The sequence below is a fragment of the Narcine bancroftii genome, chromosome 2 (assembly GCF_036971445.1).
Source record: "Narcine bancroftii isolate sNarBan1 chromosome 2, sNarBan1.hap1, whole genome shotgun sequence".
NCBI classification, from domain to species: Eukaryota; Metazoa; Chordata; class Chondrichthyes; order Torpediniformes; family Narcinidae; genus Narcine; species Narcine bancroftii.
The window spans coordinates 230,752,367-230,778,807 of record NC_091470.1 but is presented as its reverse complement, the minus strand read 5'-3'; the positions used below and the strand labels follow the sequence as shown (position 1 = coordinate 230,778,807).

The following is a 26,441-nucleotide window of genomic DNA, read 5'->3' as shown; positions in this document are numbered from 1 at the left end:
AGATGACAAATTATAGATTTTTCAGAAATTTAGAATGAGTTACTTTTATATGACTTGGTAGTCCAATATCACCAAAAGCTTTTGTGTATATTTTGACTAGGTAGTAGCTTCAGCTACCAATTAATAAATGCAATTTTAAGTAAACTTGAAATGTGGCTACATCATTCAAATGTTCAAATCTATTCTCCTCTGCACCCTCAACTAAATATTGACCAGACAACTAAATGTTATTGATTAGCTTTATGAGCATCTTCATATACTAAATTAAATAATCATTTTAAAGACATTTACAAATGTTGTTTTCATATTTGCATGACTGACTTTTGTAAATGGAAGTAGACATTGAACACTTGGAGGAAGCAGCATTCACATTAAATACTTATTAGCATGGACTGAAGGAATGAGAGAAAATCACTACATTCAGTTTGGAACATGTCACAGGATTTTATGTTGCAATATAACATCTGAACACAAACAATTTTGCTTTTTAAAATATCTTCCCACAGCAATTCTTGTACATAATTAAAAGATGCAAATACATGATATGGTAAGCTGCAGTCATACTGTACACCTTTACATCCAGTAGGTTGATAGTACCAGCTGATTCACGTGATACATTTTTAAAGGAGCTTAATTCAGGATAAAAGGGATACATTCCTGAAAGAACTAGAGCAGTTGTTTATCATTCATATAAGATTATAAGTAACGCATGTGTAACAGTTTTAAAATGAAATAAATTCATTTGAATATTTAACCACATACAATTGTGGGTTTAAGCACAATGCAAATTTCTGAATAGGTTCGACCATATTCAATTTCAGCTGTCCATTATTATGTACAATGGCTCCTATGAAAAGCTCGAGCAAACCAAACTCTGTCAATCTGATCCATAGCTTGTGCAGATGCTTGTCACGATTGCATCACAAAATCTAACATCAATAGCTTGTTCACAACTACTCGGGTCAGAAAATTTGGATTGCTGTGTTGGTGGGGTGGGAGGCAGGAAATCAGGACCCAGTCACTCATTCTGGAGACACGAATATATGTGAGAAATGAATGCGGGAAAAGGACTGAAAAAAAGTTTAACGTAATTCAAGACCAATGCAGCACCAGGCGAGAAGTCTTGTCTGAAAGGTAACACATCATACTCAATTTATGTTTTTATTCCTTTTCATCTAAATCTACTTACAGACATATGTACCTCAAGAATTAAATCACATTCTTTTTGAAGAAAAAGTTATCATTTAGGGCTGAGCTCAACCCCACATTAACTCAATACTTTTAAGAAATGATGAGACCTACCCCTGCTCTTGGAAATATCTGAAACGTAAGTAGACCTCTCCAGAATTCTATTTTAGTTTTGGTCCCTACTATAAGTTGGAATAATTAAATATCAATAATGAAGATGAAGGTGTATAGTTACTAAAGCCTTAAGCAACCCAAAATTCACTGTCACTTTGTTCCCCAAGCAGTTCAAGATTTGTGCAAATAATGCAATTTATTCTCTATCACAGAGCACAAGTAATCAGGTTGAATAGCCATTTTAAAAACATGTAAAATCTCTCATTTGTCTCCCAGTCTGCAAATAGTTAGATACTATATGATTGATTTAATACATTTACAGGTAAAGTACGTTCCACTTGATTAACATAAACAATAGCTTTCAGCATTTTGCAGTGAAGCCCTGCACTTTATCGTATCCATGTAGGATCCATACTTGATACTAGGAGAGAGGAAGAATTTCATGAACAGATTTTGGAATATCTTCAGCTAACAAAGATAGCACATCACTGATGTACAATTCCAAATTATTTATGTAAACATATGCAATTTAATATAAAATTGACAACTGTACACTAACCATGTACAGCTGGTGCCCACATCATATACCACTTACAGTTAAATAGGAATAAACATCAACTGTTAAGGCAACCCTTGCCCACTTCCCATTGCTGTTACATGGTTAAGCATTAATTCCAGGACACTAATCTCTGAGGCAGGAGGCAATGACATTCCCTCTTTCACGGTAAAGACTGGACCTGTTTCTGTTCATGTCCTGCAATTCCATCAGTTTATGTAGAATCATACACATGTACTTCAGAAACTTCCAAATCTTACTGTTGCAAATTTAACTTAAAATTGCATTGATGATCAAGACAGAACTTAAAGGGGAATGGATGCTGAAAAGGTGGACATTTTTCAACAACTTGTTAAAATGGGAATCCCAGGGCTGCTCCAAAATCCAAAGAAAATTTAAGTTGATAATCTAAATTTAATTTATTTTCGGTGGGTTTGTCAAAAGGCCCTCTTGGAGCAGTTTAACTTGTTTAATTGCTGATCTGATGTAACAGGGCAATAAATCCTTGTATGGATTTCTGTACATATTGCCTCAAGATGAGGTAAAATAAACTTTAACAAGTTCCCAAATCATACACGCTCAAGTAACTTTGTCTGACCACTTACAATTTAAATCACACCATTCCATGCTGTACATTAAGAACAGTATGCACAGCATCCATGTCAAAAGAGAACAGAGAATCAGTGCATACTGAAACCTGGCTGTATCCTCAGCAAAACCACTCTTATTTTATTCGGAATATACTGAGATGATATCGAGAATAAAAGCTTTACATAGTTAAATTACTAAATGAGGCTGTTTATTATTTGATAAGCAGGGAGGAGATAATATCCCATCAACAGCATAGGTAAGATTAGTAAGTGCTAGATGCCATGGATGACTGTAGTACACCAAGTAAGGCGCGCCAGGTTCCAAGGCTACTATAATACTGGCAAAGGCAAATAACACAGTATTTATCCAATCACCTCATAAGGTGAGCATAAAGGAATTTTTGATCATTTAGGTGCAAAATATGCACAATAGGGAAGCTGCAGCCACTTTACTATGTTAAATGGAAGAATCCACCATTGTGAATGTGATGCCAGAGTTCGTCGATGGTTAGTCAGATAAAATGTGCACAAAGGAAACTGGAAAAACGCCGTTTCTGTCAGGTTGACCCTCGATGTAACCAATCTGTCAAAATTAGAAGTGCAAACATTCACTATTAAACCAATCGATCTTAAGATGCACACACACAAAATCCATTAAACCTTCACTGTATACATTTTTCTGGCTAACAATATGAAGTTTTGCCATTTGGTGCCAAATTCTTCTGCAACAAGTGATAGCCATTTGTTTGAATTTTGCCACAGAAGTATCCAGTGAAACTAGTTCAAACTAAATTTTATATGCAGTTAAAAAAAATTATTTCCTTGATTTCCCCCCCCTTCCAAAACCAGTCACATACCAAAAATGGTTGACCCATTCCCACCAATTTCCCCAATAGATCAGTCATGAAGAGATGCATAGTGGCAGACATGTTTCTTGTGGTGAAACTGACTATATTTTTGTTCCTCTTTTGCCAGTCCTTGATCTCACCCTGTAAATATCAGCAAAAATATAACTGATCTGCTTCTAATTCTCCCAATTATTATGCCAATTCCTATGCAGACAGTTGGCCAGCAATTTTTAAAAATGTTTGGCAATGATTGCCCATTTGCTGATGGTAGCAGGAGTTGAATAATGCTTACATCCTGACAAAATGCTGGGAGAATGGGGTTATTAAAATTTAAGTGTGCGAAGGACAATGTCAGATGCATGGATACAAATGGACAGTTGTCCTTGAGACATTCTTGTTGAAAATTAATGATTTGGATTGAAGTTGCATGGTACATTTTCAATATTTGTATATCATGCAAAACTGTAGTGAACTGAAAGCAAGTAAGACTAAGAGGACATAAACCTGGTTAAATATATAGCAGATAAATTTACAGAAGTGTTCAAAATAATGCGGTTTAATAGGAAGACTGATAGTCTATGTCATCTCGTTAGTTCATTCAAATGATGGCTCTTGGCCAAAGTTGTGCAAATTCTTGGAATGGCCCACTCCAAAGCCTCCAATAGTACATTCCTTTACTAAAACAGTAAAAAAAAATTGAGAGATAATTAGCAGTCAGTGGGAGGTGGCGTTGGAGGATCAGGCAGACGGTTAAATCGGTGGAGTTGTGAGGAGCAGTTAAGTATATTGGCAGCCAATAGAATGGGAAGTCATTATAAGTATCCATGGAAACTTGCAGGCAGCATCCACTGTATCTGAAGTGGATACTCTTGGACACTCTTGTAAGGTGTAGCTTACAGGCCTTAACACTCCTCTTAAGGCTTACTTCAGTATCCTTGAGGACTACTTCTTTGTCTTATAAACGCAGAAATGCCTTCAATGTTACTGTAAGGTGTGTTCTGACACAAAAAAAAATAAACCCCTGCCCCGTCTAAAGGTACAATTTTAATAGCAATAGAGGACTAAAAAGAGCAGAAAACAGATGTGCACACAATTTAAAATGGCTTATTGGATCTTTGAGTTTTTAAGTGAAAGCAGAGAGCAACACCAAAGAAGCAGTGTTAACCCTCTACTTAATGCTGGGTCAGCCACAAGTGGAACACCTTGAATAAATGAAAGCCAATTTGTTGAATTTTTTCCATACAGGAGATGGAATTGTTTCTTACAGGGGCAAGCAACGCCATGTATGAGGGCTTTTTGTATTGCAATGGACATTAAGGCCAGTGTAGTTTTCCGAATTAGTTTTGTTTGTCCAAGGTATTTTTTTTTCCCCACCACTGCCTTGGATTTTCAGTTGGATCATTACCTACAAACATGATTTGTAATAAACCAGGCACCATAAATACAGTGGACAGATTGGATGGCTCAGTCTTTCTTGTCTGTTTTAATATGCACATCTCGGGAAAATATATTTCCTTCCAAAATATTTGTAGAATTTTAATTATATCTTTCGTGTACAAAATGATTCTTACGTGATGTGTATTGTGTGAGTATGTGTCAGGAATGGCTTTATATGTACACTCAGATTATAATAGATTTGAACTGGAACTTGAGACCTTGGCTATCTGGTGTTAGAAACTGGATTGTGCTCTATCCAACCTGCTATTCACTCATTCCCTGTGCAATCCCTGGCAGCAACACTCAATCCTGTTTCCTTTTGATTCCTAACAACCTTCAGGTGCAGTCAAAGGACTGTTTTGTATTTTTAAAATGTTTCTATCCATCAGATATTTAAAAACAAATACAAAAAAATAAATGAATTTAAATACTTCTACAGTGAGAAGGATAAATAAAAACTCATTGATTTCTTCAGTCAGTTCCTCAGGATCAAGGATCACTTGCTTGGGTTTCATGATTAAAGAGGCCAATGGGGGAACCACAGACCTTCCACCTGTGGAGCACGGTGAGGCAAGTGGCTTGTTTATAAGTTAGTGCAACTCTTCTGCAATTTCCACATGGCTTCTGCTGCTCCTGGTACATGGACCCAGGGATTAGATATTGCACAACACTCAAAACCTTTTGCATTATCAACTAACAAGTCGGAAGTGTCAAAGAACACTTTTCACTTGGATGGACAAATTCCTGAAGGGCATCAATGAACCAGATTTTTTTAAAAAAATCCAGCAGTCATACAGTCACAATTACTGATTCTATTTTTATTAGTCCTCTAAGTTTCAGCTCCAGATCCTGCAAATAATACAATAGAGCACCCTAATAATGAGCTCTGTTTAACTGCATAAACATTAATTCCTTAAATTGTTCTCAGATTTCCACCAGGGCACTCTTACGTCAAATTCTTGCCCATAAAGAAAGAATCCAAGATAAATTTTCCCAAACTATTCCTCTTAAACACTTACCCACCACTCCTGGTCCTCTTCACCAGTCACAACTATCACCTCTCCCTCATTGAAGGTAAGCTCATCATCATTGTCTGCTTGGCAATCGTATATAGTTTTCACTCGTCGGATTTTATTTTTTGCCTACGAAATCAAGCCATGTTTATTGTGAGTATATTTTGAGTGCCTTTCTGTCATGGATTACAACTACAATTTATTTAATATTTATACAAATAGTAAATAATTGAAGATGTTGACGACACCACTAATAATGCTAGATCATGCAGGATCTTTTAATGTTATCATTGTTTTTAATATTTATTCAAAACCACAATACCATAGAAGATAGAAATATGAAATATAAGAGGAAGCTCTGGAAATACACAATGGATCAACCAGGATGTGGTGCTCCTCCGTGGAAGTCAGCTTTTTACTGTTGGGTCATCTTTGCCTTCTGCCCAAGAATCTTGACCTATTCTGCATGCCAAGTCATTGTCATGCTAAAGCCTCGAGTAATTTTAAAAAAACTGGAGCCCTTGGGGGAAACCCACGTGGACACAGGGAGAATGTACAAACTCCTTAAACACAGTGCAGGGTTCAAAACCAGGTGGCTGGCACTGTAATAATGGATTACTCTCTCCCCATAAATGAGTACAGTACATACAGGAACACCCCACTTTACAAAACTAGAGTGTTCCTACAGAACCTTTCCTAAGCCAAAATGGCGTAAAGCGAAGAAACGATTACTATTGATTTCTATGGAAAAAATAACCTATCAAATAACACATAAAATAACACTAATATCTATTAAAAGCTGGAATGATATGATAAATACACAGCCTATAAAGTAGAAATAATGTATGTACAGTGTAGTTAGGCCGAGTCTTCAGAGAATGGGGTGGTGGGATGTACAGGAGCCTGGGATGTAAGAGAGGAACAGCTGCTCAGGGTGCGCACCCAGCCTCTATAATGGCTTGCTGCTTTCGTAAAAGCGAACAGAGGTTTCTTTGTAAAAGCAAATTTGTGTAAAGCGAGTATTTGTGACGTGGGTATACCTGTACTCACGTAATAGTCGATCTCATAAAAGTTGAGCACCACTTTTTGGCCCCAAAATCTCATGTTTTCCGTATGACCCGTGCAAAAGTCAATCCCCGTATTTTTGGCCCTGACTACCCACCCATCCAAATTCCCAATACCCCGACTGCAAACCCTTACCTCGACTGGATGTGCATCTAAGCTCCCAACGCCCTAACAGCGGATCCTCACCCCGGCCACCCGCCCACCAGATCTCCCGACGCAACGACCGCGGATTCTCACCTCAGCCACGCACTTATCTGAGCGCCTGACGCTCTAAATACGGACTTACTAACCAGTCACAGCCATCCGTGTTCCTGATGCCACAAACGTCGCAGGTAGTTACCATGGTCAAAAGTATGACCAGTGTAAAAGTCGACCCCCCAAATTTGACCCGAAAAATTGGTCCAAAACACTCGACTATTACACAACATACAGTATGCTAGCAACTAAATACTGGAACATGCAATCACTGTTAACTGAAGCACACTTCATTTACTTTGGAAAATATTTGAACAGCCTGCAATGAGCCCAACCAAGTCTTTCAATGTCCTTCCAAGGGCAGTTGCCTTTAAAATAACAATAAATCTAAAGTAAAATTATATACTCCCTGTTGTACTACAACAGTTCAAATAACTGCCATACACTGGACTCTAAAGCTCCAATTTACAGTATGTTTGTACTGGAAGAAGGTAGCCATTACAGGATAAATGATATCATTAGGAACATTTGAATAAAGGCATGAAAAGGTCAAATGAGTTAATGCAGATGATAAACAGATCTGCTCAAATACAAGTCCCGGTGGATTGGGAGTTAGCATATGTCATGCCACTGTTTAAAAAAGTATGTAGGCAAAAGGGAGGTAACTATAGGCGTTAACTTAACATCTGTAGTCAGGAAAATGCTTGAAGACATCATTAAGAAACAGCAAGACATCTGGATGGAAATTCTTCCATCAGGCAGACAGCATGGATTCAGGAAGAGCAGGTCACATTTGACAAATTTACTGGAGTTTTTTTTCAAGCTATAATAAAAAGAGAAGTTTGAGGCAAACAGGTGGATGTTGTATACTTGAATTTCATGAAGACAGATATATATTGTGACAGATGTATCTATAAAAGAAGGATACATGGAATTGGGGGTAATGTATTGGTATGAATACATCAGGCTACTGTTCATTGACCAACTCGGTGTTTAATACAATTGTTCCCCAGAGGTTGGGAAAGAAGCTGTCCTTGTTGGGACTCAACACCCCTCTCGGTAATTAGATTCTGGACTTCCTAACAGAAAGGCCACATTCTGTCTGGGTCAATAGCAGAACATCGAGCACCATCAAGCTAAGCAGTGGTGCACTTCAGGGCTGTGCGCTCAGCCCATTCCTGATTACGCTACTGACCCACCACTGCAGCACCAGATCCAGGTCCAACAGTGTCATCAAGTTTGCAGATGACACAACAGGTGTTGGACTCATCAGCAAAAAATAATGAGTTGCACGACAGAGAAGAGGTGGAAAAATCTTGTGATTTGCTGCAGGAGTAACAAGTAACCTTGTATGCCTGTCCCGCATCGGACTTGTCAGCCACAAACGAGCCTGCAGCTGACGTGGACATTACCCCTCCATAAATCTTCGTCCGCGAAGCCAAGCCAAAAGAACAAGCTGAGTCTCAACATGGACAAGACAAAGGAAATAATTGTGGACTTCAGGAGATCTGGGAACAACCACCCTCCATTACACATCAACAACTCAGGAAGCATGGTTGGCGTAAAGGTTAGCTCAATGCCTTTACAGTACCAACAATTGGGGCTGGGGTTAGAATCCCACGCTGTCCGTAAGGAGTTTGTATGTTCTCCCCGTGTTGCCCAAATTTACATTTACACTTAATTTAAATTTAAACTCTATAGTAGAGAGTGGAGAGCACCAAGTTCCTTGGAGTCCACTTAAGTAGTGACCTAGAGTGGACACAACATCTCCTCACTTGTCAGGAAGGAGCAACAGCAACTCCATTTCCTGAGACTGAAGTGGGCAAGGCTACTGGTCACCATCATGTCTACCTTCCACAGGAGCTCTATTGAGCGCATGCTGGCCGGCTGCAGCACAGTGTGGTACAGGTCGCTGCAGAGAAATGGATTGGGGGTCAAATCTACAGGACTGGAGCATCTCCCTCCGTTTCCCCCCCACAATCACCAAATGATGTGATCTACCAGGATCAAAGTCTGAAGAGGGCACACAAAATTGTCGAGGACCCCTATGACCCTGCACATAGCACTTTTCAGCTGCTCCTGTCAGGAAAGAGATACAGAAGCCTCAGCATCAGCACCACCAGGCTGAGAAAGTTTCTTCCCACAGGCAGTGAGAATGCTGAAGGAACAAAGGAAGTGCTCACACTAACCCTCCGATAAGCTCATATTTCCAAAACAATATTCATTTTTTGTATATATGAATACTTGTCCTGCATATGCATGGTTTGTCTGCAAGTGTGTTTTGTCTGGTTGCGTATTTGCGTGTTTTGCACCGTGGCCTGGAGAATGCTGTTTTGTCAGGTTGTATTTGTGCAATCAGATGACAATAAACTTGACATGATTTGGATAGCACATTGGTTAACCAATAGAAGGCACAGAGGTCAGATAAATGGTTGGCAATCAGTGGTGAGTGGATGGCCACAGGGGTAGGTGAGAGGTTTGTTGCTGTTCACAATATATATTAATGATTTGTAAGAGGACAACCGAGTGAAGCAGATGATCATGACACTAAATTCAGTGGAAAAGAAAATTGTAAAGAAGATGCAGAAAGTCTGCAGAGAATGATAGATAAGTTGAGTTGGCAAGGGTCTGGCAAATGGAGTACAATATTAGTAAATTTGAGGTCATCCACTTTTGAAGGAAAAATAGATCAGATTACTGAAATGGTGAAAAATTCCAGCATGCCATTGTGCAGAGGGACTTGGGGTGCTTGTGTGTGAATCACAAAAGATCCATTTGCAACAGGTAATTAAAGTAAATAGAATGTTGGCCTTCCTTGCTTGAGGGATTTAATTTAAGGGCAAGGAGATTATGCTGTAACTGTACAGTGTTCTGGTGAGGCTGCGTCTGGAGTGCTGTGCGTACTTCTGGCCTCCACACTTGAGACTGGCTTTTGAGGTGGTGTAGAGGAAGTTCATCAGGTTGATTTTGGAGTCTGGCTTTGGAGGTGGTGCAGAGGAGGTTCACCAGGCTGATTCCGGAGATGATGGAGTAAGCCTATGAGGAGAGATTGTGTTATCTGGGACTATAAATGCTAGAATTCAGAATGACAGCAGATTTTATAGAAACATATCAAATTAATAAAGGGATAGGTAAGATAAAGCAGAAAAGTTGTTCCCACTGGTGGGTCAGACTACAACTAGATGAACTAGCCTCAGGTTTTGGAGGAGTAGCTTTAAGACAGGTGTGAGGAGGAACTGCTATTCTCAGAGAAGTGAAATTGTAAAATTCTCCAAGTAGATAGGGTGCTGCTTTATGTCCCCGATAGATTCTGTGAAACTGGGCGTTATGCGAGGTAGATGTTCTGCAAAGACCATATTATATACTTAGCAAAGCTATATGGGATACTGTAGCGTACCCGTAAACTTTTATTTGTAAGTAGGGATCAGTATGAAGACCAACACAGGACTGTGGGCAGAGAGCAGGGCAGTGGAATCGGTGTGGGGACCGACACGGGGCTATGGGCAGAGAGTGGGGCAGTGGAATCAGTGTGTGGTCTGACATGGGGCTATGGGGAGAGAGCAGAACAGTGGGATCAATTTGGGGTCCAACACGGGGCTATGGGGAGAAGCAGGGTAGTGGGATCAATATGGGGACCAACACAGGGCTGTGGAGGGAAAAGAGTGAGGCAGTGGCATTAGTGTGGGTAATCAATATACAATTTCCTTTAGCTAGCAATCGTTTTTTCTAAATTGTTGAAGATTTGCTTGCAGTAACTGATTAATTATAGGACCACGGACATATATGTGGTCAGACATCACAATCAAAATTTATTGTTACGAACAAGTCATGAAATTTGACTTTTTGCGGCAGCGTCAATAGTGCAAATGTTTATATTAGAACCATCTTATGACAATTACTCTAAAAAATGAAAATAATAGTGCACGAAGAGTAGATTCCAAACAAGTGTGAGGTGAGGGGAAGTATTCAATTAATCAGAATTTATGGTCATGATCCAGTCATGAAATTCATTGTTCTGCAGCAGCGTCACAGTGCAAACATTCATATAAACCCCCTTACAACAATAAATATAATGCACGAAAAGGCAGTGTCTGTGGTTTATTGATCATTCAGGAATCTGATGGCAGTGGAGAAGAAGCTGTCCTTGTTGAGTGCTCATCTTTAGACTCCTATACCCTTTTCCCAATGGTAGCAGTGTGAAGTGGGCATGGCTTGGATGGTGATGGTCCTTTTGGATAGAGGCTGCTTTCTTAAGACACGGCCTCTTGAAGATGTCCTTGATGGAGTTCTCTGGTGCACGTTATGTCACAGGCCAAGTTAACAACTCTCTGGAGTCTTTTCTTGTCCTGAGCATTGGCATCTCCGTACCAGACGGTGATACAACCAGCCAGAAGTCTCTCCATGGTACACCTGTAGAAGTTTGAGAAGCTTCGGTGACATACTGAAATTCCTCAAATACCCCACAAATTATAGCCGCTGGCGAGTCTTCTTTGTGATTGCATCGACAATGGCAGGACCCCAACAGCACTGATGTGCAGAGAGAACAGGGGGACCCAGCCCAGAGCTCTCTGAAAGTTACCAGATAAGTAGACATCATATAGAATGTTTGCCTTCATTGCTTAGGAAATTAGGTTTTGAAGAATTGAAGTCAGGTGGAAGCTAAGTAAACTTTGTGAAGTCCATACTTGGAGTACTATATTCAATTTTAGTTGCCTAATTACAGAAAGCTTTTAGCGGCTTTGGAAAGGGTAGAGAGAGATTTACCAGGATGTTGCCTGGGTTAGAGGGCATGAACTACAAGGAAAAGTTGGAGTGCCAGAGAAAAACTTGATAAAAATTTTGAAAATTATAATAGGTATAAATAAGTTGGACAGCATGACTTCATGAAGAGGAAACAATGCCTGATAAATTTATTGCAGATCTTTCAGTCAGCAAGAACAGATAGCAGGGAATGAGATGCAATATATTTATATTTTTCAATGGTATTTGACAAGGTGTCACAAAAAATCCGACTTTACAAGAAATAATTGACAGTATTGGGGGAAACAATGAGCAGGGTTAAGGGAGTCACCGACAGATTGGAAATATGCTATCAGTGGGATGCCACACAGATCTGTTTACGATACATGTATAAAAATAGGGCAGTCTTAATTCAACTGCACAGGTGAGAGTAAAATTACACATAGAGTACTGTAAATATTTTGCATCACTTTATTTAAAATATGCATCACTGAAACAATTCACAGAAGATCTATAAGTATGATCCTGGGAGAGTTTGACTTTAGGGAAAGAGTTATGTCTGTACTCACTGAAATTTCACCAATATGAGAGGCGATCTTATTTAAGCATACAATCCTTCGGGAACTTCATAGGGCCAACACTAGGGTCATGTTTCTGCTCAAAGACCAGAGAACAAAAGGCCATCTATTTAAAACTGTAAAAATAATTTATTTTCCCAAAGGGTTCCTTCCCCCAGAAAGTAGATATGCAAAAAGGTATGGATAAATGAGTAAAGATTTTAAATTGAGACCCAGGACTGGGCAAAGGTGTACCTAACAGCAGACGTTTGCACAGTGGTAAAGAAGCATTCAAAAGCAAAATAGAGGGTCTTCCTACAAGGGTAAAAGCTGAGTTTAACAATTACATGGGACCTTAGAATGACAAAGGATGTCATGTTAGATAATGAAAAAAAAGCATACAAAGAATTAGAGTTGAGGGAAGTCTGAGAAGAGAATAAAAAAGTGTGGAGAGATACTTAACAAGTAAATTAGGAAGGCAAAGAGGTGGTCATGAAATGTCCCTTGCAGACAGAACTAAGATTTTTTTTAAATATTCCCCCTCCCTGTAAAACTGAGAGTGCTTCCAGCTTTCACCCAGCACTCTCCCGGGGAGCACAAATCCTGCCCCAAAAATGGCATCCTCATCTTGACAGATGCACGCAACCTCCACAAACTCCACTCTTGTTCGGTCGTGTGTCCAACAAATGGCTGGAACACTCGGGGCACAACCGCCGACAGGATTAAGGTTAATCCAAAGCTGTTTTAAATTGATATAGGTGAGGTCCTAAATTAATGCTATTCATTAGTATTCACAATTGACGTGGACTTTGATGTTGGGAACCTAGCAAAGGGAAAGATGAAACTAGTGCAAACTCTAGGGGCAGCATGGTTAGCGTAACGGTTAGAGCAACCTGTAACAGCATAACATTTATCCTCGGCTGTTGTAGGAGGCAAGGAAGAGATTGCTGGGGGTCTGTGTGAGACTTTTAAATCTTTTTTGACCACAATGAGATTCCAGATGATTGAAGGATGGCAAGCGTGGCCCTTCTTTTGAACAAGGACAGCAGGAAAAAGCCTAACAATCACAGACCTTAAACTTACTGTTAGTAGGAGGAAAGTTATTAGAAAAAAATCTGAGGGAAAAGATTCATGATTACTTGGAAAGGCAGTGACTAAGCAGAGATAGGAGGCAAATGAGAATACAGATGCTATATTCTGGTGCAACAATAAACAGAAGCTGTGGGAGGGGGTAGGGTTAAAGGAACTGTTAATGTTTCAGACTGAGCCCCAGGATCAGGACTGAGAATAGAGAGAGTGAATAGCCAGATAACTGAGATAGCTAGCATGGCTTTGTCAAGGGCAGATCTTATTTGACTATTCAGGTTGCATTTTTTTGAAAAGGTAACAAAGTGTATTGATGATAGTTGTGCAGTAGATGTAGTTAATATGGACTTAAAGGCTTTCATCAAAATCACACAGGGAAACTGGTCCAAACACTGAGGGTTAGGGTCCAAACACATCCAGGGCGAGTTGGATCCAATATCGACTTGGTAATAGGAATCAGAAAGTGATGGTAAAGGTTCCTTCTTGACTGGTGATGTTCCACAGGGAACAGTGCTGGGACCCTTGCTATTTCTAATATACCTGAATAACTTGGCTATGAATAGCAGGATAAGCAAGTTTTCAGATGACACTAAAAATGTTGAAGTTGTGTAGAGGGTAATCTTAGGCTACAGGGTTGTATCTGGCAAGTCACAGGAAAGGCTCAGGCCTTAAACGTCAGTAATACATCTTTATCTCCTATGGAGGGTGTGAGACCACTTAAGGTTCTCCAGCATTCTTGTATTTTCACTCCAGGGTTGTATCAATGTGCTGGTGAAATAAGATGAGAAATGGCAGACATAGTTTAATCCAGTGAAGTGCAAGATGGTGTATTTTGGGAATACGAATGAGGTTACAGTGCACCCATGAATAGGAAGGTCCTTGGGAATACTGAGGAACAGAGGCACTTTGGTCTGCAACTCCATAAATCTTTGAAGGGTACTGCACAGGTAGATAACGTGATTAAGAAGGTGAATGGGTTGCTGTCCTTCATTAGTCAGGGCAAAGAATACAAGAACCAGAAGTTAAACTCCAACTTTTTAAAACATTGGTCTGACCTCATCTGGAGTACTCAGTTGCTCACCACACTAAAAGATTGATGTGATAGTGTTGCATTGAGTGCAGGGGAAATTCATTAGAGATAGAGCATTTTAGCTGTGAAAAGAGACCATGAGTGAAACACGAAAGTCTGCCAACGCTGGGATTTTAATAAAAACACACCAAAATGCTGGAGGAACTCAGCCGATCTTTCAGCATCCAAAGGAGATAAAAATATATCACCGATGTTTCCTGCTCTTCAGGAAATAAGCAAAATGAGTAAAAAGCAGAAAATCTCAGAATACAGACTCTAGATCATTTCAGATAGCCCAAAAGTTGAGATGTAAAGGTGAAGAAACTCCGCTGAAACGCATAATCCCCTACCTTTCTGAATGTGCGGAGGTGGTCTCCGAGCCACACATTCCAACCCTTCTCCGAAAGGGATAATCTCCACAGTGCAGCCCTCCACCAATCAATCTGAATGTACAGCCGCGCTAAGCGGCTGTTTAGGGGTGGGCTGATGATGCCGCCAGCCCGCGACCCATCTCCCTATTCGTCCCTCTCCCTCCAAGTCAGGGTCGGTAGGGCAGCAGGAGCCCTTGGGGTGGTCGGGACAGCGGGAGTGGTCAGCGGGGGCCAGCAGGGGCCGTCAGAGCAACGGGAGTTGCCAGCAGGGACCGTTTGGGCAGCGGGAGCCATCAGGGGCAGCCGGTGCGGGCTGAGCCAGCCACACCAGGCTGTTTTGGCCTTCAGGGCCACTCTCTGCGGCTCAAAACTTGGCAGAGCAATGGCTGTCTTCCCTACCCATAATCCTCCACACAGCTGAAACTGTTCTGGGAACCATAGGGAAGACGACCATGGCTCTGCTACATATTTATGATGGGTGGCGCTACGGCACCAGTCTCCCACCTCTGTCAGATCCGGAGGGCGCTACAAGGCACCTCTGGATATGAATGGGATGCTGGAGCAGCTTTTTAGGGCTGCTGTCTGAAAAGTAAATTCCCATTTTTCCATCCGCTCTGTAGTCAGTCTCAAGGCAGAGGCCTGACATGAAATGGCCTAATGCTGGCTGGGGGAGGAATCTAGATCAACAAAAGTGGAGAGTTGAGAATTTATTATGTCTGTGCAAAAAGAAACAGGGAAAAGGGACAGAGATAGAACTGGGGGAAAGGCAACAGGGGAAGAAGTGGGGTGGGGGTGGGGGGTGGTTTAACAAAAGCCAGAGAAGTCGATATTGGAAGAATGCCACCTCATGTTCTGACTGGGAACCCTCTAAACATTAATATTGACCCCTGGCTTTTATTAAAGCACCCCCTTACTTTATTCCCTATTGCCTTCCCCCAGCTCTCTCCCTTTTCCCTGTCTCCTTTCTCATCTATCTCCTTATCAAATTAACTCCTGTTGTTGGTCTGGACTCCTCCCCCAGCCAGTCTGTAGTCTGAGATTTCCTACTTCTTGCTCATTCTCTTACTCCTTGAAGAAGGGCTCAAGCCCGAAACGTCAGCAATATGTCTTTGACTCCAATGGATGCTGAAAGAGCAGCTGAGTTCCTCTAGCTTTTTGGTGTGCTTTTACATTAAAAGAGACAATGTCTGTTTCCCTGACATGGAGGAGGTTGAGAGGAGACATCATTGATGTATATAAAATTATGAGGAACATAGGTCAAGTAAACTGTAGAAATCTTTACCCCTTATTAAAGATGAATAAAACTAGAGGATACAGATTTAGGGTAAGGGGTAAGGTTTAGAAGGGGTTTGATGGAGATTTTTTGTTTCATCCAGAGTGTGGTGAGTTCCTGGAATGTACTACTTGAGAAAGTGCTGGAAGCAGAGCTGCTAACAACATTTAATAGGGGGTCTAGATATGCACTTTAATCAGCCAGACATTGAAGGCTACAGGCCAAGTGATGGAAGATGGGATTAATACAGACAGATGCCCACTGGCTTTGATCCATGCTGTATGGTTCTCTGTTTCAAGAAAGTTGTGGAGGCTGAATCCACAAAGATATTCAAAGATGAGATCTGCTTTTAATCTGTATCAAGGATTATGGGGATAGCATGTGATATAATATCAATAACTCAGAAGTCTAGAGTTTGAGAACAAAAGGCTTTTATTCACCACAAACGAAGGTCATCCTGTGCTGGGGAGAGGTTATGATGTTGAAGCCTTTATACAGGGTCAAGAGGGAGGAGCCACGGGTACAGTCACAGAACGGGGCAGAGCCCTTTTTTAAATTTTGTCCAGCGGGTGATGTGGGGCACAAAGTCTTACAAAGCAATCATAGATTTAGTCTGTCTGGTGGCCCGGTCTTTCGCTGTGACTGGCGGAGATTCGGTTGCTCTGCTGTAGCTGGGGCCGTTGTTTCATCCTGGACCCCCAGTCCTGTGTTGACCTGCTAGGGGCGTGGCTGCTTGATTGGAGTAACTGGGGCGGGGCTAGGGTGTCATGGTATGTAGTGTGTGTCCTTGTGAAGGGAGGGTGCAATTGTATTTCATTGTAACACTCTTGAAATGGCACTGAAAGTCGAACCCCAGCAGCACTGGTACGTAGAGCTTTGGTATGATGAAGAGTTTAAAGTTCCAGTAATTCATGCCCCACATGGTCAGCGCCACAGTGGTGTAGCTTCAGATGTCAGATGAGTTGTACTTTGAGGCCAGGGAGACTTTATAACTTATTGGCTTTGCTTTAAGAGTAATGCTGCACTGTATTAGGGTGGATAAAATCTCAGTGCTCCTGCTATCGAAAGGGCATCTTGTCACTTGATAGTTGATGGAGGTGTCCATCATAGACCAAGAGAGTTGATGTGGACTGTTTCGGTCCAGTACCACAGAGGCTAGTGTCAGTTTGTAGTCTGGCCCTTGTTGACTTGCAGTTTGGGAGCATAATGGTGGCAGCATGTGGTAGTCTGGCTATCCCTGGAAGTTGGCGGTGTCCAAGATGGCAGTCCTTGTGTTGGGGCATGGACGTCTCAGAAGCTGATAGTGGCCAAGAAGGTGGCTCCCAAGCTGCGCATGTGGTGGTGCTGGAATCTGAAGGCGACTGTGATCGACAAACCTTTGCACAGTGCCCCTCCTTTCTGCACTTCAAGCATGTAGCGTCTTTCGCCAGGCAATGTTTTTTCGGGATGCTTTGGTTAGCTGCAAAAGTAGCACTTTGGGTGCTCCTGGGAGAATGAGACTATGGTGGGTTCGCTCATCGAATGTGTTAGCGGGCTGCTGGCCTGTGGACCTGCATCCCAAGATGGCTGCCCCTATGAGGAAACTGCGCCATTTGCCAAGTGTGCTTCCATGTTACGGAGGGTGATCTCCAGCAATTTCATGAGGTCGGTCGCCCCTCTTATGTTGAACTTACTCTGCTTGAGTAGCCTCTGGCACATGTAGTCTGACCTAACGCCTGCGACTTAGGCATCCTGGATTAGGTGTTTTGGGCGGCTGACACTGACTGGAAGTTGCGAGCAGGGCCCAGAGGAACTCAGCCCTCGATTCACTCGGTCACTTTTTGCAGGTAGCCAGCCTGTGCCTGGTGTATACTTCATTGACTTTTTCCCTGTACTGGTCCTTGAGTATGTCCATTGCCTCCCTTTAGTTGAGGCATCCCCGATCATTAGGAACACTCAATGCCTGACCTGGGAGAAAAGTAGGTGCAGCTTGTTTGCCTCCATGGCAATGACGCTGGTGGAGTTCTGTAGGAAAACCTCAAAGCAGCGTAGCCAGAGTTCAAAGTATTTTGAGGCTTCTGGCGATTGTGGGTCAATCGCCAGCTTGTCAAGCTTCAAGACGTGTTCCATCCTTGGAAAAAAATTATTGTAAATAAAATTGATGCACTCAAAAGACGAGTTACAGAATTATAGGCTTTTATTGCAATAAACTTGAAGGTCATCCTGTGCTGTGACCCAGGCTTTCTGGGGAGAGGTTATGGTGTTGAAGCCTTTACAGAGGGTCAAGAGGGAGGAACTATGGGTTCAGTCACTGTAATGGGGCAGAACCAGATTAATGAGTGTACAGCAGTTCATCACAATAAGAAAGTGGATTTGACATAAACTGGATCAGCCATGACAAAACTGAATGGTGGACCAATGGCTTGCTCTTGTTCATATTGTTGATAGTTCTAAGGGCTTGGATATATTCATTCTTGCTCAGCCCAAATCCAAGAAATCCCTGTCCAACACTGTTCCCTGCAAAGACTGAACTAGCTGATACTGAGTCATAAGAATAAATAAAACAAAGATATAGAGTGACTAAATTTCTTAACCATCTGTGAACTTAAAAATTACCAATGTTTGGCCAAGCTCCAAAAACATTTTTTTTTCCTTTAATTGATCCTCGGAGTGAAACCTCAGATGCAGAAAAATGTTTGGTGTGAAGCTCTCAAAAGTACTGTAACCTAATTTTTTTCCCTCATGCAAAATGAATGAGGTTCTGTCCTATGCAAAGAAGATCAATGTTTCTTTGAAAATTATAAACATTATTTCATTGAGCTATTTACCATTTTCTGTTTCACTCTCTCAATGCAGGTTTGCAAATTAAATTCAATCTAGAAAAAACATACACTTACTGTATTTATCTTTCGTGGCAGAGGTACAGGAGTCTCAGGCAGACTGGACGATGTTTCGTTTGTATCATCAGTTGGCTGCTTCTGTGGTGTGTCTCCAGGCAGTTGTTTTGAAGAAATCTCTTCAGCTTGAAGTTTTTGAGATGTCTCCCCAGACTGAGGCTTTTGGATGATTTCTATGTGGGATTTTTGTGGGATATCTCCTGGCAGTGGCTTTGGTGGAAGGTCTTTGGGCTTCTGGGGCAGGTCCCCAGGAGGCAGCAACTTCTGAGGCAGGTCCCCGGGAAGCGGCAACTTCTGAGGCAGATCCCCGGGAAGCGGCAACTTCTGAGGCAGGTCCCCGGGAGGCTGCAACTTCAGGAGAAGGTCCCCGGGAGGAGGTGGCTTCTGGGCCAGGTCTCCGGAAGGAGGCGGCTTCTGGGGCAGGTCCCCGGGAGGAGGCGGCTTCTGGGGCAGGTCCCCAGGAGGAGGCGGCTTCTGGAAGGGCTCTGGACTGGATTTATCGATGGAACTGTGATGAATACTATCAATCTTTCTCAGGGACACTAGTAGTAAAGATGGATGCATGGTTAGTTGTGTGCTTAAGATCTTGACAGTTAAAAAAAAATTAAAGAATAAATACCAGTACTAAATACCAGTTGGAATTCATTTCACAACATAAAAAAAGATAAGGAACACAATAAAACCCCTGGTATCGAACACCTATGGAGATGAGTGGATGTCAGATAAGAGAATTTTCAGACTGCTTGAGATTGTATGATTGGCAAATTGAGTGCTGTTTGGTGGAGGTAGGGGGTTGGAATTTATACTTCTGTATTTTTTTTTCAAACTTATTTATTTTCTGCAATTTTATGGAGGCTGCCATTTGCTTGAATTCCAGATAACAGGGATTTTTCTGTATTAAACTGTTCATCAAAATGAAAATCAGTTCTAATCAAAATTAAAAAAACTTTTATCACATCTGTATTGTACCATTTGAATCGACTTCTCCAGGTTTCTTTCAACTGACACGTAGATTTCATGGACTCCCCGTATATCATATCAGAAAACTAACTGTTCTCCTGCCAATTCTTAATGTTCCCAATGTATGATGAGGAGATGCTTAACTTAGTGACTTGGCAGAACTGAGAAACTGAGCTGCAAATTTCGTGATTTAAATCTTGTTTTTATGAATAAAGCAAGTCTTCAAGATTCTCTCACATCATGACTGCTTCTTTTCTATCAATGGTTCCTCCACAAAACCAGAGATTTGTTTTTATTTCATTTTGTCCAACTTAAGATTTACATGGATTCCTCGTCCTTCCAAATGTGTTTGAAAACTGGGACAGTGAATATGAATACTTAATGGCCGCAGGACCAACTTTTTGAGAAACCTTGTTGTATGCCACCTGCAACGAGTGACCACATTTTAACTGTTCATTTAAATGTGATGCACTCAGGGATTGAGGCTTTAAGACAGTAAATGAAATTGTAATTCTTTCTCCAACTTCTTACTATTTGACAACTTGGCACATTTTTCTTTGCACTTCAATTCTTCACATAGTTTTCATAATCTAATAAAGTGTTTGAATCTTGGTTTTTCTACCACTCTTCCTGAAAGTTTCTTGATAGGTACTTCTCAAAGTCTGTTATTTTCAAGATAAGGTACAATACAGAAGTCATATTGTGGCATATTGGAAATGCCACAAGACAAAGACCACCATCCCCATGTTAAAAATTGGTTAGGAACTCCGCACCTATGTTAGAAAACATTAAAATAAAGGGAATTGCAACAACTTACATTGAACTGTCGGAAATTTGGCAAATGGTATTAGGGTGTCAGATTGAAAAGGACTAGAAATAGTTATACAGGTGTAAGGTTAATTCATGAAAATTAAATTAGCGTTCTGCAGCCTGATTAATACCTAACAACCTCATGGGTAACTCAGGGAAGAAGGCAGGATAATCTGGAGATTTTCCAGCAGATGAGAAAAAGAGGCATTTTACTACTTTAGAGCAGAAAGATCCAAAATCTTTAGGGAGTTCAAAGGAAAGTGCAAAGAATGATGCAGTGAAATTGAGTTAGGTGGTAAAGAGGATAACTTATGTGAACAGCATTTTGGACTGAGAAGAAATAGGGATCTATATCTGTGGTTCCAGACAGCGCAGAGAGCGACAAGGCTCCTGAGCATTTGCTGTAGGACTTGGTAAACAACTATAGCATTGGAGATCTTAACAGAAAGGACAACAATGTTCCTAGAAGGAGGTTTGAGCAAATCTCATTGCTGGAAATTTATAAACTCTGCTTACATACATTTATACATTTTATATTTCATTTAAGATGAGTTTTTAAGTTTGAAATTTTACATTCAAAACCATTTCGAGAATGGAACTAAACTGGTGCTCCAAACAATGTGGTATCTTGCAAAGGTATGACTGACTAATTTGAGGATGTTTATTGAGCATTTGTACCCTTTGATAAGAGTAAAGATTGAATTATCTGGCAAACTTGATATTGTTGGGAGATTGAAGTAACTAGATTCTAGTTCACACAGACAAAAAAAATAACAAATAATACATTATCAGTGAAAAAAGACTCCAAAAGTAAATAAATGAAAAATATCAGGATATAGGACAAATATTTGAATGCAACATTTCAACCTTACCCTTTTGAGGTAGTTTTGGAAGCACTCGAGGGCCTAAGGCAGTTTTTGTGGTTCCAGTACTATATAAATAAGATAGTTAGAAGTTAAAATTAGTGACTTTTTGTGAAACATGCAGCAAGAAAATCACAGCATCTTTAAAGGAATATGATCTCTTGAAATTCTCATTCTGTGCTGCTCCAGCTCTTTATGGTAATAAGAGCAGATTGTTTGCTTACATGGGTATTGTATTGCATTACATAGACATGGATGTCAGAAACACACTGATCACATACTTCTCTTAACAATGAACTTCAACCCATTTTGGTTATAAATAGTTTGATTACTACCGAGCACACTTTGGGTTTAATTAATAGTTTGAATCAACAATTCATTAAAACCCAACTGGTCCTAGAATGTTTACAATAAATACAGTGGAGACTCATATGTCCATAGCTGAATAGTCACCCAACCCCAACCAACCAATTTTCCCCTGCAACCGCTGCAACCATGTCTGCCTGTCCCGCATCGGACTTGTCAGCCACAAACGAGCCTGCAGCTGACATGGACATTACCCCTTCATAAATCTTCATCCGCGAAGCCAAGCCAAAGGAAGACAATGCCTGTGGTGTGTTTGACTATAGTGAAACATGAAAGTCTGCAGATGTTGTGATTGTAGTAAAAACCCGGAAATGCTGGAGGAGCCCAGTAGGTCTCGTACGCAGCGTCCGTAGAAGGTGAAGATGTAGAATTGATGTTTCAGGTCCGAGCCCTTCAAGGTAATTACCCTGAAGATTTACTTGCTGAGTTCCTCCAGCACTTATGTGTTTTCACTGTGTTAGACTATGCTCTATCTTTCAGGATAATTCTGGGCAAAGTCTTCCTATCTGATTGGCAAGGCCCAGCACAGCCTAGGATCTTGTCTAGTGTAAATCAGAAATGGGTAATGTCTGTAGATAATTTGGACAAACTTAAATTGTTAGTTTCTTCCATTCCTAATCAGATCCAATTTTATCTTATTAAATGTTAAGAACATACTGGAGGTTAGATGTGGACATAACAAATTTGCCTTTAACATGATCATTCTTCTGCTACCTACCCAGAGAATAATTTACCATTTCCTCCCTTGGGAAGCAGGAGGGGAAATTCATACAGTCACAGAGAGAAAATGCTAACTCCATGAAGGACTGGAAAGGTCTGGTAGCAGCACCGTCTTTTGTTTTACTGTGCTGCCCTATATCTATTCATTCTCTTAACAGAAATCCAATACAGCTGCAACACGACTTCCAAACTTTTATACTCAAGGTCCCAACTAATGAAGGAAAGTATACCATACCCTTCCTTTACCACCTTATTTACTTGTGTTGCCACTTACAGTGAGCTTGTACCCCAAGATCATCCTTTTGGTCTGTGCTCCTCAGGGTCCTGCCATTCACAGTATACTTCCATCTTTCATTTGACCTTACAAAATGCAACACCTCACATTTGCTTGGATTAAATTTCACCTCCCATTTCTCACCCTAAACCTCTGACTGATCTATATCCTTTGACAATCTTCCTCACTATTCACAAATTCGCCAATTTTTGCAAACTTACAAATCTAATTTCTGCATCCCATTTTATTTCTCTCCCTCACTCTCCTTCCAGGTTCCCAGAACCTTTGACTACCCGATATATCAAACCACTGACCAAGTTGACTTTGAATATATTTAGTCTTTCAACCCCAATGAGGTATGCAATTCCAAAAATTTGAAACCCCTGGAAAAGAAATTCCTCTTCATCCCAATGGGAAAACACACTTTCTTCTAAATTACAGAGTGCAGGTCCAACCAGCTCAATGTTTCCTCACAGAATAAGTCTTTCATCCTGAGAGTTAACCGAGAACTTTGTCTGAACTTCTTTCAATGTACATCTCTTCTTAAACTAATCCTATACTCTTAGTATGATCTAACCAATTCCCTGTCCAGTTGTAGCAGGAATTTCCAACTTTTAGGCTCCACGCCTTTTGAAATAAAGGCAAATATTTCATTTGGCTACCTAATTCTGTATATATTCGGCATACAAGATGACCCTTGAAGCACCCAAAAAAGGTGTCAAAAACAGGGATCGTCTAACAGGCCAGATACAAAAACTTGATTTTAAAATTCTACTCAAAATACCACTCAATTGGTTCCATAACCCAATCAGACCCCACACTACAACAAATTTTTAAGATATTGGTATATTAGAAAGACATTTTTATTGTGTAAAAAAAACATCTAAAATCCTTCAAAATCATTATCACCATTTGAGACAATGAACTCGCAAGCACATCTGGAATCTCACTGTTTATACTGAAATCATACAGGTCCCAGTGTATCTAATGAGTCCGCTTCTGCCTCATCGTTAGTGTCCCACAATAAATCATCGTCACACTTTCTTCATTTTGCTGAAGGCTCCATGATGACACCCATCTTCTGGCTAAGCCCAACAGCTCAGTCAACAGACCAGCTCAGTCAACACATTTTGTGGGGGATATAAAATATATGATAAAGCCATGACATTCAGGCTGAAATTGGGCACCCGTTTTATCTGAAGCTCGTCTGATACGCCGAAACATACGGTACTTGGTCTCTGCATATTTTGGGTTCGAGGACACCCAGATCATTCTGTAGTGCATTGTTATGTAGCTTCTCTCCATGTAAACATTATGTTTCAATTCTTCTTAATATCCACACAGGTTACTCTCCATCTGCCAAATTTGTGCCCACTCCTTTAACTATTTTTATCCTCACAATCTGCTTTCCAAACTAATTTTATATTGTCAATAAATTTAGCTACATCGACTGAGTAGAAATCTACCAGTTACTACTTGCAATCCCTTGTGCCATGTAATCCACAGTCCTTTATTTATCTGATATAAATATTTATTAATGCTGATATAATACCTCCAAAACCATGAGGTCTTATAACCATGTGTATGACACATTCTGAAATGCGAATGCATAACATCAACCGAATTCCCTTTCTTCATCCTGCTTATTATTTTTTTGGAAAATTTTATTTAAGAATATTACGAAAAAAACCATATACAATATACTCATTTAAAACAACCCCCTACTACCCCCCTCCCCCTTCCCACCTAACCCACCCCCTACAACCCACCCACTTCGGAGCTCTTTTTTTAAAAAAAAAGACAATAATACTGATTATAACAGGTGGCTATTTGGTGTGCCATCTTTTTATATCTTTTGTTATAAATAAAAACTTTTACTTAACATCCAAACCCATACATTCCAAATACAAACTCCACATTTTAACAAAAAAAAGAATAATTATTCTGCAAATTATAAGTTATCTTTTCCAAATAAATAGATGATTGAATTATGTTGTGCCATCTTTGTAAACCCAATTCAACATCATTTTTCCCAAGTGACAGCTATACATTTTCTAGCTACTGCCAGCCCCAGACGTACAAATGCAAGTTGAGGTTTCTCCAATCGCAAACCTGTCGTTATTCATATATCCCAATAAACATAAACCCATGATCAACATATAGACCTATCTTGAATAAATCTCGCAAAAATTTAATAATTTTTTCCCCAAAATGGTCTGACTTTTGTACATACTGAATGTGAAAAAGTACCTGTCTGTTCGCCACACCAAAAACACAAATCTGATACACTAAATCCATATTTTTTCAATTTTTAAGGGGTTAAATATAACTGATGCAAAAAATTATAATTAACCAAACTACATTGCACATCAATTAACTTCATAACGCTGTCAACACCCATATTAGACCACTCCTCCATAGATATAGGAATTGATAGGTCCTTCTCCCATTTATCTTTCGTTTTAAATATATCAACCTTCATCATCTTTTCCTATAGTAATATATACTTTTCTGAAACAAATCCCTTTTTCCCCTTTATCAACAATTAGTTTCTCAAATTTCGTTTGACCAGGTAATACTGACTCTCTACCAAAACTTTCTAACAATAAATCTCGTACTTGATAATAAGCAAATGAAGAGTTTGATGATATACCAAACTTCTCTCTAAATCTATTTAAAGAAAGAAATAGACCTGCTTCAAAACAATCCTCCACTAGTAGCAAACCTTTGGATTCCCAATCTTTCAATAAGGATTATTCAAGGAAAATGGGATTTGGTTCTGATGCCTTTCGATCCTATAATGTGATTCCGTTTATACCATACACTCATCAAATGTCTCAATACTGGCAGTTTATACTGCTGTAAAAGCGATGGATTCCATTTACATATAAAATGATGTATATTTCTCTCCTGAATCTGGTCCAACTCCACCTTCGCCCATACCGGAGGTTGATCAATATCAAACAACCTATTAATAAACTTTAATTGTGCTGCTTCACAATAATTCTGAAAATGCGGTAATTGGAGACCTCCTAAGTCATACCTCCATGTCAACTTTTGCATAGAAACTCTGGACAACTTACCTTTCCATAAAAACAAACGAACTGCTTTATTAAATTCCTTTAAAAATTTTCCCAGTACAGCACTTGGAATGGATTGAAATAAATACTGCAATTAACTCATCCAATCAAAGTTAATGGAAATTCTTCCATCTATTTAAATCAAATTTCATCTTATTTAATAGAGGCATATAGTTTAAGCTGTATAAATTTTGATAATCTTTATCCATTATTACTCCTAAGTACTTAATTTTATTGGACCATTTAAACTTCGTAAACTGTCTACAATCTGAATAATCTTCATCCGATATTGGTAATATCTCACTTTTGTCCCAATTTACTTTATAACCCGAAATTACCCCATATTGTTTCAACAAATTTTGAAATTATTCTAAAAAAAACTTTTAGGAT

The 26,441-nt window shown here is 40.1% G+C and overlaps 1 protein-coding gene across 16 annotated transcripts in view; it reads right to left on the bottom strand.

Annotated features, from left to right (window-relative positions):
* Nucleotides 1-424: 424 nt before the first annotated feature.
* The window catches only part of LOC138755133 (arf-GAP with SH3 domain, ANK repeat and PH domain-containing protein 1-like), a 479,430-nt gene continuing 453,413 nt past the window's right edge, over nt 425-26,441 (bottom strand). For 14 of the 16 annotated variants that reach the window (XM_069920497.1, XM_069920511.1, XM_069920510.1 and 11 more), the window contains 4 exons: nt 21,621-21,679; nt 18,979-19,520; nt 5,753-5,875; nt 425-3,031 (listed from right to left, as the gene is read on the bottom strand). In XM_069920497.1, the coding sequence (XP_069776598.1) occupies nt 2,957-3,031; nt 5,753-5,875; nt 18,979-19,520; nt 21,621-21,679 (799 nt within the window). In that variant the 3' untranslated portion in view covers nt 425-2,956. The remainder of the gene's footprint in view (nt 3,032-5,752; nt 5,876-18,978; nt 19,521-21,620; nt 21,680-26,441) is intronic. The other 2 variants (XM_069920503.1, XM_069920508.1) reach the window with 2 other exon arrangements.